General features: G+C 36.5%; 1 protein-coding gene and 1 non-coding gene across 2 annotated transcripts; both read left to right on the plus strand.

The window, feature by feature from the left end:
* Positions 1-4,031: 4,031 nt before the first annotated feature.
* On the plus strand, positions 4,032-6,582 carry rpl30 (ribosomal protein L30). Its single transcript, XM_041248753.1, has 5 exons — positions 4,032-4,088; positions 4,202-4,250; positions 5,029-5,174; positions 5,539-5,669; positions 6,493-6,582. The coding sequence occupies exons 2-5, from the start codon at positions 4,230-4,232 to the stop codon at positions 6,540-6,542; spliced, it is 348 nt and encodes a 115-aa protein (XP_041104687.1). The 5' UTR covers positions 4,032-4,088; positions 4,202-4,229; the 3' UTR covers positions 6,543-6,582.
* Positions 6,010-6,143, plus strand: LOC121315206. Its single transcript, XR_005950212.1, has one exon. It is a non-coding gene; the product is annotated as a small nucleolar RNA SNORA72 (small nucleolar RNA).
* Positions 6,583-14,369: the final 7,787 nt, after the last annotated feature.

Here is a 14,369-nt window from a genome sequence, read left to right on the forward strand (position 1 = left end):
TAGTAAAATAAAATGTGTTTTTAATTGAAACATCGATAAAAATATCTCAGAAACAAACAAGTTACACAGCTGTTGCATATTTACCTGTGACTGATGCCAGACCATCCGATATCCGCACTGTTTATATAACTATGCACAAGTGTAAGGAGATGACTGCAAGCCTTGGACAAACACACTCCATCCAAACAATGGATCTCCAGCTGTACGCTGTGGCTCAATGGGTAAAATGGTACCTATCAGAGAAGTTTAATTCACACATAATCCTTCTGGTGGGTTCCATCAGGTGTACTGTTTTATTACTTCATCGGGAAAGCTTTCTGGAGATGGGGGTATCGAAAGACCTACTAATAGATTCAGATGTTTATGCACCTGCCACAGTGGAGCAGGCAAACAGTTTCACTGTGCAATAAGAGGCTTAATCTTAGCATACGAAGCTCTGATGGAACTTTGTCTGTCTTCATTCATTAAGTGGTGTGACACTGAAAGGCAGTTGGAACACATTCCTCCATCAGTGTGGCAACAGCTGGCAGACACACAATAAGTTGTCCATGATGATGACCCAAAAACACACTTGATTCTGTCACCATCCTGGAAGCTCTCCTTCTCCAATATCTCATCCCACTTTTTGATGAATTTAAAGAAGAAGTCACCAACTTTTACATTTTGGAAGATGTTAATCGATGCTGTGTAGTTACTGCTATTGAATATCCGAGCAGAGCGTGAAGGTAACTGGGAACTGCTCATGCACACACAGAGTTCAATGTTGCCTCATCTGTTATTCAAACAATTCAAGGAGACAAGTACAAAACCTTTTATGAATTGGCATCTGCTTATCTCGATCAGTTCATCAAAGGTTTTGAGAAGGCCAACAGAATAGCAGATGTGTTTGCTAGGTATGATTATGAAGCATCTGTCAGAGCATGGAAAGAGCACTGCGAGCAGAAACAGGATCTGGAATAACAAACAATACCAGGTTATTGGTGGACGAGTAGTTCCTCCATGGAAAAAAATAATGAATGTAACTGCTAATAAGCAATCCCTGTCGAGATGCCTCAGCTCTTATATACTTTAAAATGTTCCACAGCATGTTTAATTTAATCCAGATAGGATACTCTTATTGACTGGTGTGTTTTCTGATGCAGAGGTCACAAAATGTGTAATTGCTAATGGTGTGCAAGAAGTGTTGGAATTATAGGTACACATGAAGAAGCTGACACTCAGATGCTTCTACATGCCATGTATGCAAGCAGTGTTTTTGGTGGAGCTGGAAGAAAAGGGAGAATTATCATTAAGACACCAGATACTGATGTTTTTGTTTCTGGCATTTCATTAACTTCGATTATGAGGAAGAAATTATCTATTCAGCTCGCAAGTTGTATGACCCAAAGGATAAGAAAAACAAAAACCATGATAATTTTACTAACTGTGATTAAGCTGTCAACAAAAAGGAACACTGGACTAGCAAAGTTACCACCTTTTGAGGACAGTTGTGAAGCGAGCTTCATGGAAAATTAAAATTTGGATGATATCCTTAATTTAGGATCTCCACTAGACCATGGGTGGAGAATGGAAGATGCTGGCATTGTGTCAGTGTTTTTTGTAGGCCGGACAGCTTCTGAGCTTTTACAGGATTGTGTATGCTCTTTACAGGATCTTGTATGCTCTTTTACACTATCTTGCATGCTGTTTTACAGGATTGTGTATATTCTTTTACATGATCTTGTATGCTCTTTTACAGGATCGTGTATGCTATTTTACAGTATTGTGTAAGCTCTTTTACAGGATCTTGTATGCTCTTTTATAGTATTGTGTATGCTCTTTCACATGATCTTGTATATTCTTGTACAGGATTGTATATGCTCTTTTACAGAATCTTGTATGCTCTTTCACATGACCTTGTATGCTCTTTTACAGGATCTCATATGCGCCTTTACGGGATCTTGTATGCTCTTTTACAGGATCGTGTATGCTCTTTTACAGGATCTCACATGCACTTTTATGGGATCTTGTATGCTCTTTTACAGGATCTTGTTTGCTCTTTCACAGGATCCTGTATGCCCTTGCAGTAATCCCATAGCAGTTCATCCACTTGATAATGAAACTGCTAAAAATTAACACTAACATTATAATTTGGCTGACTGAGTACCCGTCAAATAAAAATAAAAAATCCAATAAACTATTTATCAAAAAATAAATGTTGTTTTATTCTCTTCAGAAGCATCACAGTAAAATTGTTTTGTGTACCATAGTTTTGTATTGCTGCAATAATCATTGGGAGTGATTATCATTTTAAGAATTCAAGATAAAAATTATTTTTGATTACAATTTATATGTTTTCAGTGTGTAGTTATATTGCTTGTGCCATTTTTTTTTACAAAAACTGTACTACAATGGCATAGTGCAACAGGGTTAATCTTGATCTGGAGAAAGTTAGCTTTAAAATGATGCATGTTGTAGCCGTGTGGCCAATGGGTCCATTAAACTCCTTCAAGCCTTTTTTTCCAGGTTATCTGCTTGGCTAATGTCCCTGGCATGTATGATGAAGCTGTGCAAGTCGAGGTAACATTTTTCCAAATTAGCTGGCACTTTGTAAACGTTTGGGCAATCGCTTTGCTGACGGAAATAGTATCTACAGAAGGTATAAACATGACATCAGCACTAAACAAGCCAGGTTTATTCGTCTGAAATCATAACAAGAAAATTGACCGAACTGGACGGTGCAAGCCATTGCGGAGACACGTCAAAAAGCACACTGGCCATTGCGTTCCATGTTTACCAACTAAAGCATCATCATTTTCTGTCAAATACTTACGATTAAGATTGTCGCCGTTAGACAGTGTTTTAGTTGATGTACAGTACTGTCGCACGGTCCCCAATACATACCTCTGCAATAAACAGTGGCTGAATCCAGCAAAGCACAGCGCACTGACACTCATTAGCACAGCCACTCTGCGCTTTCTTTTATTAAAGCGATTGTAAAGCCACAGCAGAGGATTGCTTGCTCTCAGTTCACTTTCTTTTTCGGTTTAATGTGTCGCTTATATTCCCGTATGTTCTTTAATTCTGTCAACGCAAACATATACCTCAATGCAACAGTATTTGCACGCTATGCGTCCCTTGTCTCAACTGATCAATTTCTGCTATTTTTTATAGGATATTTTTCTTTTGAATATTCATAAACTGGTCTACGTTTTCTCCCCATTCCTCATTTACTAAAAATATTATATTTTTGGTAAGTATTTCAATGTAGTTTTTGATCAAGCTAGCTGCAATTACTACTGCCATCAATTGCCACAATAGTCAGACTTTGATTGGCCAACAGAATCAGGTGATAATGTGTTTGAGAACAGAGAACCCTCTGACGTCTGTTCCTGCAGTGCAGGTCTGCGCATTAGAGCGGCAGAATCTAAATTAAACAGCATTTTAATAAAAGTACTGTTATGTGTATTTCCTAGAAAATAGTACCCTTAAAATATTGAATAGTAGACAAAAAACGGCTTTAAAAAAAAAAAAAAAAAAAAAAAAAAAAACTGTATTTTTTAATAATTGTAAAATTCGGAATAAAGCAGAAATGCGGAACACTCACTACACTGCAGTTTCGATAGACCAAGGCTGACTGAGAAATATGTCTGGGCTTGGTCTGTGGAAAAGGTGGCAATTCTAGGGCATGTCCTTTGCAGTGTAATTTTGCAATAGACCATGCTTAACCAAGCAGGTCTAAGATGTGCCGCGCTTCACTGTGCTATCTACTTTTCAACACTTAAGGAGAAGTGTGAAAGGTGAAATGAACAAACTCAGAAGCAGAGTTAACTTCGACATTTCCATCTCATATTTCTCTAACCGAACCTCAGTGTTTGCCTTATTTATTTAACGAAATGCTTTTTTTCAATTTCAAGCTATTGCAATAACGAGAGACATCCTCTAGTTAGCAGGAAAATGCCACTGTGATGATCACGTGAGAGTGCTTTGGCGTCACTCTTTTCAGACCCACCCTTTCTCGCGAGGGCGACTCGTCTCGGGCTAGAAAATCTTTGCATTGTGGGAAATCTATCCTTTCTCTTTTCGGCCATTTTTGAATTGCATCTGTGGTGAGTCGAGCTCCGTGTTTTCTGATAAACTATCTGGAAATTAGAGCCCGCAGAGGGTCTGTTCCTACCAATTCTCAAAGATAAGATGACTACCAATGCATTTTTGTGTTTAGGTGGGCCAGACCGGAGCGAACAGCGAAAATGGTGGCCGCAAAGAAAACGGTGAGTAGTGTGGCCGGCGTGGGGAGACCAGTTCACGTGGAGGCATTTGCGAGCAGGCCTCGTGTGGGGGGGAACCCGGTTATTTTGTAGATTTTACTTTGTAACATGTTAACAAACATTACTCGATAGCAAGCGGATAAAATGTTTGGGAAATGTTAATGTATTATACCTTAAAACGAGTGCATTTTTATATATAAATAACAACGTTATTAGTCGTATGGTCTGTCGTGAACTTCTTTGGAAAATGTACTGTGATTTAACAGTAAGCAGGACGTTTTGCTTGGACACCTTTCTTAGTTTTGAGTAAACTGAATTTGCGATTGACAATGTTTGGAGTTTTATATTAAAAACAGCAAATCAAATGGCAATGAAAAGACGCAGAATGAGTGCAGCGAATATTTAATTGCACGCTTTTAAAAAGGTGATTTTATCCAAATAACTCGTACATGACTTTTTGTAAAACCTATAGTTTTAATTAAATTTATATATAAGGGTATTAAGTCAAGTACCTATGTTTGTCACAACTTGAGAAAATAGCCATTACATGTCATTGGAACATATCCAGGGCAGTAAAGAATGAACGGTAAACATGTGAATAGACCTGGCAAGATTTAATTATGTAGATCACCCGCTGGTAGTTTAATTTCTAAACAATGTGCTGGCAGCTTTTAACGTCCTGCCTCCTAGTAATTTAGCTTATGTCATGTAGCACACTTCCTACACAAACATAAATCACTAGCTGTAATCTAAAATAATCATTTTTGTCCTTTATTCACAGAAAAAGTCTTTAGAGTCTATCAACTCAAGACTCCAGCTTGTTATGAAAAGTGGTAAATATGTGCTGGGCTACAAGCAGACTCTGAAGATGATCAGGCAGGGCAAGGCCAAGCTGGTCATTCTGGCGAACAACACCCCTGCTTTGAGGTAAGCAGACTAACATTGTAACTGATTTATGATGAAAATATTCTGATCAGTGATGCTGTTTACAAAGACTGAGGAACCAACAAGTTGAAAGGTTGTGTTTAGTGTAAGGGCTACTTGCAGGTATATGGGGTTTAACTGTAGATTGTAGTCCAGGTTGTATGGCTATTAAGAGTGGCAAGAACACAAATTCTATTGTAGAAGCCTTTTCAGAAAGGGTATGTTATAAACCAACCAATAACTTCAGTTAATTAATCTAGTGAAGGGCAGCCCTAATTGTTTTCTGTAGTATTGATTATAATGGTTTGCTTTCAAGTGTGTGGCTAATCTAGTACATTTTTGCTCATCCTAATTTGTATTTGTTTAGGAAATCTGAAATTGAATACTATGCAATGTTGGCCAAGACTGGAGTACATCATTACAGTGGAAACAACATTGAGCTCGGCACAGCCTGTGGTAAATACTTCAGAGTATGCACACTGGCTATCATCGATCCTGGTAAGTTTGTAATATTGTCTAACTGTTCTTCGTGCCTTTTGAAGATGAGCTTGATTCATAACTACAACAGTAAATATGCCTACTTGCATGAGGATGTTCCTGGGGAAGTAAACCTATTTGGTTTAATATTGAATTTGGTTACTTTGGATGAATTAAGTACACTTGTGGTACTTCCAGGCAGGTCTCCCAAGAATATTAAATTTAAATGATATACATTACTTTCCCTGGACAGTCAACACAATCAAATTTTTGTGCATATGGAAGTAATTGTCATTTTTATAAAGCTGTTAGGTGATGTATAGAGAATGTGTTGGCCTGTATAAAGTGTACAGGTGTATTTATGCGAATTTATTCTCATCTGATGGATCCGTCAATGGTCTAATCAGGGCTAGACATTCGCTAGATTAAAAAAGCCTTATTGTCCACAGAACTGGTCTTGTGCCTGTTCTGGTTATTTTTCTGCTGTTGACAGTTTAATAACTTTTTTTTTAAATGTAGATTTCAGGTACTTTTTTTTTTTTTTTTTTTTTTTTTTTAAGAAGTTTGATTTGTAGTATGTGTGGTGAATTACATTTAGAGTCATAAGAAACCAAATGGTCTTATGAATTGCACTTGAACCAAATCTAAAACTTGTAGTACCTTACCAGAACACTGCTTTTGAAGCAGACTTTTGTTTTTCCATGCACTACTTTAATTTCAGATTTAAATAATTCTAAATTGTTGGTGGGCAAAGTCACTTTTGTGGTGGAGGAGAAAGATGTCGATGCTGCATGGGCTTTAAAAAGTATGCAAGTAAACATGTTAGTTACCTTTATCTTCACAGGTGATTCTGACATCATCAGAAGCATGCCAGAGCAGACAGGCGAGAAGTAAATCCACTTCTGTATTCTTGTTATAAATAAACGTGGTGAAATAAACTTTGTCTTGTACATTCATTTGAAAAGTTCTTGTTACTGTGAAACAGCTTCTGTTTTATTAATTTTTGAAAATGACAATATGCCTGTATTGAATAATTTTCATATGGCACCAATGGAGGGCTGTTGGCAATCCTAAGAATATAAATATAGAATACATTTTCCTTTTATAAAAGTGAAATTATTTAGCAATAGGCATGGTGGGCAGCATGCTCTTCAAATGTAGCAACAGTATTTTAAGTGTTAAACATTCAAGTACAAAGTTCTGGTTTAATCCAAAACTATCTCTTGTTTTTAAATGCACTTGACTATAGTGCATTTTTTAAACTCATTTGACTATAGTTTTTTGACTACCAATGAGGTTGCAGTCTTTTTGCAGAAATTGCTACTTAAATGGTTTGAACAACAAAATAAGACATGTTAAAATGTTTCAGATGGGTTGTATGATGTAGGGGCCAGCAAAAGATGTAAAGGTAGTCGCAAAGTAATCTTTCACTATGGAACATTTCTGAAGGTTGATCAAGTGGAGGTTTTGAATTAAATGCATCATTTAAATTAGCGTTTGTGTCCCATTTGGCTTGGAGAAACTCATGTCAATTTTAACAAAGGGGTGTGTTTCATCCTATTCTGAAAGTTTGGGATTTATTTTATGAAAGCCAATGCAATCTTTATTGATTATTGACCAGGTCATATTTTAATGCTATATAGGTGTTAACAAGACAAGAATTAACTATTTGCAGATACATTTTTACATAAATAGAAAAGAAAAGCTGGTGTTGAAACAAACATGTCTGGTTCTTTATTTGTACTAAATGACAATGTGTGTGTGTGCATTTGTGTATAAATCCAAAGAACTGAATTGCACAAAATAGAAAGTAATTGTTTAAAAAAAAAAAAAAAAAAAATTGAATTACTGTATTAACTTCATATTAACCATTGAAGTCAGGTACCTTGAGCTGAAGCCATGCTTCACATGTGTAATGTTCAGATATATACAAGTGTGACTTTACTCCCTTTACAAATCCTTCCCCCCAATTCACTTCTGGGTAAACCTCTTGGGTCCTACATTAAGAAATGGGTATACAATGGGAGAGTTGGTTTTGTTTTTACCTGCCATGGACTGTCTTAAAGTAACTACCTTGTTTTCATCACATTTACAAAACCTGATTGTGTAGTTAGTCATACAAAAATTATAACATTTTAAATACATGCTGATTTTAGGTTAATACTACATTATTCTGTATTTCAAACTGCTTGTCAGTTTATATCATTGCCTTTACATTGCCAACAGTAATATTAACCAGGTAAGTGGCATACTTACTGTGTTCTAATCAATGTGCACAATAGGGTTTAATCTTAAGGGGTTGCTAGGTTGGGAAGTTTCAGATTTGCAATGATTAAAAGCAATGGCAACTAATAAATATCACAAAATAAAATGTATTATTGATGTCCTGGAACAGTCACTGATGCATTAAAAAAAAAAAAAGGCAGAACATCTAAAAATGCTTTATGTATTACTGTAATCATAAACATTCATATGTTAATGTATTTTTTGCGCTTGTTTTTTTCAGTTGTATCCCAACTGAATTGAAGTCTATACAAATAACCCAACTGTAAAATTCAAATTCTATCTTAAGCATACTCTCATATTTAATTATTTACAGGTTCAATGCAAGAATCTTCCAAAGTTTTCAATTTGAAAATTTGACATAGCAAGATATATATATATGCTTGTTTTTTTCCAAGTTTTGATTGCTGTCAAGTTTCAAATGCAGCAAATTTTGTTGAATGATACTGAAAGCAATCTGCATAATGAAGTCATTTAGAATACTAATTCCCAAGTGTTAATGTAAATGGTATACAGCACTGGTCTGAGTGGAGATCCCACAGGAACTTTTTTTAATTCAATACTCCTTGAAATAAATAATTCTACTTTTATACTTTAGATTCTCAATAAAATAAATAGAAAACCATCCATCCAACCACCTTCTTGCCTACTGTATATTGGTAAGTCTTTGAGACAGAAGCTCATGACGAGTTTACTGTTAAATTATTGAAAAAAAACTACAAGAGGATGAGTTTAGTACATTGACATTGGAATAAGGTCACCTCTAACAAATGTGAGATTATAATGTATTGCTTCATAAGTGAAAAGAGGTCTATGTTACATATTAAAAAATATTAAAATAACATTTTAAAAGACTCAATGTTATGTGACCTACATGACTGCTACAGAAGGAGTTTGAATCAAGATTCAGTTATCTGAAAAGTTTGTTAAGTCTGAAAAGTACTGACTATATTACATACTAACAGCCTTTTTGTGTTCCATGTTGTGTTCCAAAGATCCCGTCACACTTCATGCATAAACTATAATGCTGGTGTGGCTTTCTTGTGATGAACTTCATGCATGGGGTACTTTCACAGATCCGTGATTTTAGCTTACCTGCAATTACACCAATTTTACTCAAATCTTCAGCATAATCATTATCCTATGGTTCGGATGCAATTTCTCTTAGCGCATCTTAATTTGCTTTGCAGACTCCTGTTGCATAGCTAGCTATACCTAAGGGACGTGAATAGGTTACAAAACATGAACATATAACGATTAACTGCTGTCCAGTACAACACAAAGTCAAATTGTGAGTTTTAAAAGAACAAGATTTGGACAGATCCCTGCCATAATGCTGTCAATAGGGTGTAAATCAACCATAAGCAGCTTGGTATTTAATTGGGAAATGCTATTTTCCCTCGGCGATTACCTTTAATACTTATATATGGAAGACGGTAGAATTTTGTAACAAAATCTGTTTTGCAAAATGGAAAATTCAAAACTGCTCGACTCCAATAAGCCCTAAATTATCATAAACTGCTCTATTAACTGAACTGGAGGCCATATGGTTGTTAAAATATGTAGTTTTGCATTATAAATTATCAAGAATAAAAGGCATACAAACCATTCTCAATTCTAATCGGAGGGTAAGCATACATTAAGGCCGATTAAACAGACTTATTTAAACTAATGCGGTAAATACCAGACGCTTCTTCAAAGTTGCAGTGGATTGTCAAGTACTATTTTTTGTGCTTTAGTTGACCATTCAGAGACATCTTCCCTCGAGCGCCCGTCAGTGAATACAACAGTCCCTTTGGGCACTGATGCTGGCCGCGCCCCTTTTGACTCAGTAAAGCTGGTCTCAAACAAGTGCTTCGGAGCGTAGCCGGTCATTCAGCCCTGCCTTTGTGCTTCACTTTAGTAGCGTATTGCAGAAAATGCATTCACTGGCGGTTGTTGGGGAGATGTCTAGAGGATCTACGATCCATTTGAAATAACCGCTTCACTAGCTCAAAGCTTTTTGATCCATCAGTAAAAAACACCAAGCCAACAACTGCATCAGCGCATCCAGCAGAGGTAAGACAGGAGGGCAATAACAATACACTTGATTGAAAAAAGTTACAAGGATTATCAACCATATTGCAGTATTTCTTTATTATGCTCTTTAACTCAAATAGGTTAATAAGTGGCTCTAAAGCAGGGTCACATTAGCTTTAATATATATATATATATATATATATATATATTATATTATTTAAACGTAAAGAATTCGATGAAATGTTATCAATTATGTAGCTTTAAAAATAGTTAATACACATGCCAGAACAATTGAGTAAATCTTGTAGAACATGGTAGACTCCATACGTATAAATTATACACAATTCTATAGTTTATTTTAGCTTTTAAAATATGATTTGAAACTGTGCTTTAGTGCAATTTGCACCATTTATTGTGACAGGAAAAAAAAAAAAACTGTACAAAACTACAGCTTAGCCAACACATCGTAACCAGTAATTTAGGCACCCCCTTGAGTCCTTAATTTACCCCCCTTGGTTTGCAAAAGGCAAATTCCACTTTGGAACAAGGGGTAAAGATCTGCGTAAATCTGTTCCTGAAGCTCATTCTAAAACTTGTAATGGCTTAAATGGGAAATGCACAAGGCTCTCTTCCTAGCGCATCATTAACACTGTACAGGAACATGACATAACAGTGATGAACCCATCACCAGGAAGGGCTATTTCCTGCATACAGCACAAGAGCTAATCTGTTATATAAATGCTTAACATGTTACGTCACACATTGAGACATTCCTGATTTGGTAACAAGAACACGTTTTGTAACCATAGGAGTTCACAGCACTGCAAGCTCATGCTGCGGCACAAGCATTGCCCTCTATTCCTAACCAGTTATTGGCCTCTCTTTTTGTTAGTACCACAAAGTGTGTTGATTTGGTGATATGACTACTGTTCAACATTGAGACAACATAACTCAACTTGCCATGTCTCCTCAGTTATGAAACCAGTCTGTAAATTCAATCTGATCTTGTTCAGATACCATGCTGGGACTGCCGACGGGTCTATCTGAAGTCTACAATCTTCAACCTAACAAATATAAGATGAACGATGGGACTTAATGTGCTCGTATTTTTACTGTTCTAGTTCATTGACAATCTTTCAATTATATATAAAACATGTTACTACAGACTGTATTGTAGGGCTTTATTTAAAAACCGTTAAGGACTGTTTTAAGGCAATTTTTTTTAAGAAAATACACCGTTACACATCCCCACGTGTTGCTACAACTGTTTAAATAACATACCTCAATTTTTTCTTTTTAGAGTTAACATCCCAACAGCTTTTTACACTTAAAACTTTAAAGTCTGTTTCAAAGCTCTTTTCAAAACCAATGCTACTTACTCTTTAACATTCTCTTGGGTTAAACAGAGCATTGAAAAGTGAGAATAAACTAACAACCCTCTCTAAAACACTTGAAAGGTACTTTACAATCTACAAACTTGATTTAATGTTTTTAAATGGGCTTTAAACAGTCCTAATAAAACACAAATCTTAAAACAGTCCATAATGTTTTGTAAATAGGGTGTATAGTTACCATTGTAAAACTTGACCATGGATTTTATTTTACCTCTCTGATTTACCACATTTTGCGGTGCTATGTTCCTGTATAGTTTTCTTCACTGTTGTAAGGACAATAGTTAATCTGGGATCCCAATATATGTCCTTTTTGGATTTTGAAAAACAATGTAATAATCAAGGATGAAGTCATCAGATCCATTCTGGGCCAAAAAGGATTAATTGCATAACCTGTTTCTAAAGAGCAACGTCTAAGCAAACACTTGAACCCTTCTCCGAGGGTATGACTTACTTTTACATGTGTTCCTGTCATCTTTAGGCGCATATCCTGCAAAGCACTGACAGATATAGGAGTCCTCATTGTTCAAACACAAATGCTCACAACCATTGTCAATCATAGCACAGTAATCCATTTCTGTAGCACAATACATCAGCCAAACGAAAAAATAAGCAGTTCATGATGTTAGCAGGGTTATGAGGCACAATGTGCAGCAATAGTAAGCCTATGGTTAAGCCATTCCAGAAAAAGCAACAAGGCACCATAAGCATTGCTTCATCACATCACTGTCACCTTATCAAGCTTTTTAGCATTCACAAAAAATATTTTCATCCACTGAAAGTTCATTCATAAAATGTCATATGCTAACATTATAAAACTGCAGTATTCAGTAGTTTTAATGGAACAATGAATTCAAACAAATTAGACTGATGATATCTATAAACAAAAGAGTTATTGGTTACTTGTCTTTTGTAAGTAAGCATGTAGCCGAGTTAATATCACAACTTGTATTCTCTGCTACAGGACCACATGTAAAAACACGTAACTTTCATTATATCTTTCAATTCCTCTCCATCTTTACTGAGAACCATGAGATAGATGACCTCTACATTACATAATGAGTTTTGATTAAAGCTGATAGAGAAAACCACTCTACACTCCCAATAAGCTGATCCCTGGAGCCAGCATTACACTTCAGCCATCAACATCAGGAAGATATTAACATCATCAGATGGAAAGAAATGCAAATGGAAGGAGATGCAGATGGATCACATTAGTTTACTGTAAAGCTACGTTTTAGTTGGTGCTTATCTTGGCGAGAGCCGAGTTCAAATCAGCATGAAGTTTTAATATCTACTCTCATGTAATGGAAATCATGAAGATCTGGATATGTCCAGTGACTGCTGTGAATAGTGCAGCTGGCAACAAGGGAAAGACCTTGTGACAGCATGGAGAGACAGCTGACAGGAGGAAAGAGACCCCATTGGGGCTGGCAAAGGCTAGGTACCCTTGTCGGCAGTATCCAGCTCTGTGTTTCAAAGGTAAACAGGACACTCGCTCAAGGCTTCTAAGAAATTAAAGAGAAAAATAACCCTAGAGTCTGCGAGAGCGGGGGCAGAAGATGACTCAACGTTGGATAAAATGGTTAACAACTTAGGAACGGAAACAGATATGAGAATGGAGAATGCTTCACAAAAGACTAGTTTAAAATCTGTAGTTAGCAAAGACATGGAACTCCAGGTTTGTGTCTGCGGATGGAGCAAGGCGACAAGGGTCAGGGGTCTGAAGATTCATCAAGGGAGAATAAAATACTTGAGGGAGAAGGGACAAGAGCCTTGCATTGATCATTACTTCTTATGAAGTCAGTCAAGTCAGTTGAATGAAATCCAGCGACAGGAAGCAAACAACAGTTTGCAGGATATCAGCACCCCTGTCATAGACTAGTGATGAACTTAATGAACCTTGCGAACCCGTCAGACAAACCAACTTAAGAGAGAAATGAACCTCAACGGGCACAAGCCTGGAGTTAAATGGCCAAGAGCTTGTGAGAAAACTGCGTGGGACATAGTAAACATGAATATCTGTTTTGCGTTGGAAAGGTTAAATGGAACAGTTGAAAAGAAGCTGGATAAATTTGGGGACATCATCTATGCATATGGAAGCGAGAGGTTTGGAGTTGAAATAAGGAAGGAAAAAGTACAAACTATTCCTGGAAAGTCTAGATGGCAGCAGGAGATTGAACACTTAGTTAGAAAAAGGAGGCAGCTGAGGAATCAATGGAGAAGAGCAGAACAAAGTCAGAAGGAGGGACTCAATCTGTTACAAAGGGTCATAAAAGATAAGCTTGCAATATTGGAGCTGAGTGCCTACGGAAACACTACAAAAAGAAGCAACGTGCGAGAACTAACTTTTATAAAGATCCATTCAAATTTGTAAAGTTATTCACCAGTGAGAAAAATGGCACACTATCGTCATCTAAGTTTTCAGCTGGAGAGATATTTATTCATTCCCATTCTACATGACTGCCTGGAGGAAAGGTTGATTTCCACTTGGTTTACGGTATCTGGAGACAACCATCACGCTACTCAATAGCGGAGTGACTGCTTTGCTTTTGGGGGAATCCACGTATAAAGATATCTTACTGCATTTGCAATAGGACTGTATCAAACAAATACTGTAAACAGTTAGAAATAGATTACAATAAAAAATACATTATACACTCACCGAACCAGTTATTGGCTCTATTATTATACTCTACAAAAAACAATAAAGAATGTTTCCTTGTCGCTGTCCCTTCATGTAATGTGAGGATCGGTATAGTTTTTCTTTATCTTGGGTGTGTTACATCAAAATCACATTTTTTTATTTACTTACCTTTGGATGAAACTACAAAAGTGACTGCTTTGAAAAACAAAGGGGCTTTTTTTTCCTTTCGCATTGTTTGATAGTCCCACATAAATGAATAACTTGTTTTGTTGATTTGCCAGTTAGTATGAGGCAAGAATGACTGAAGAAGAATCGAATACAGTATCCAGACTGAACCCAAACAATAGTGCAGCCGCAGTTTATTGAAAAATCTTCCAGCCA

The sequence above is a fragment of the Polyodon spathula genome, chromosome 4 (assembly GCF_017654505.1).
Source record: "Polyodon spathula isolate WHYD16114869_AA chromosome 4, ASM1765450v1, whole genome shotgun sequence".
NCBI classification, from domain to species: Eukaryota; Metazoa; Chordata; class Actinopteri; order Acipenseriformes; family Polyodontidae; genus Polyodon; species Polyodon spathula.

Coding starts and splice junctions, on each gene's coding strand:
- rpl30 (XM_041248753.1), top strand. CDS start 4,230: ATGGTGGCCGCAAAGAAAACG. Junction 4,251..5,028: donor TGGTGGCCGCAAAGAAAACG/GTGAGTAGTGTG, acceptor CTTTATTCACAG/AAAAAGTCTTTAGAGTCTAT. Junction 5,670..6,492: donor ACTGGCTATCATCGATCCTG/GTAAGTTTGTAA, acceptor TTATCTTCACAG/GTGATTCTGACATCATCAGA.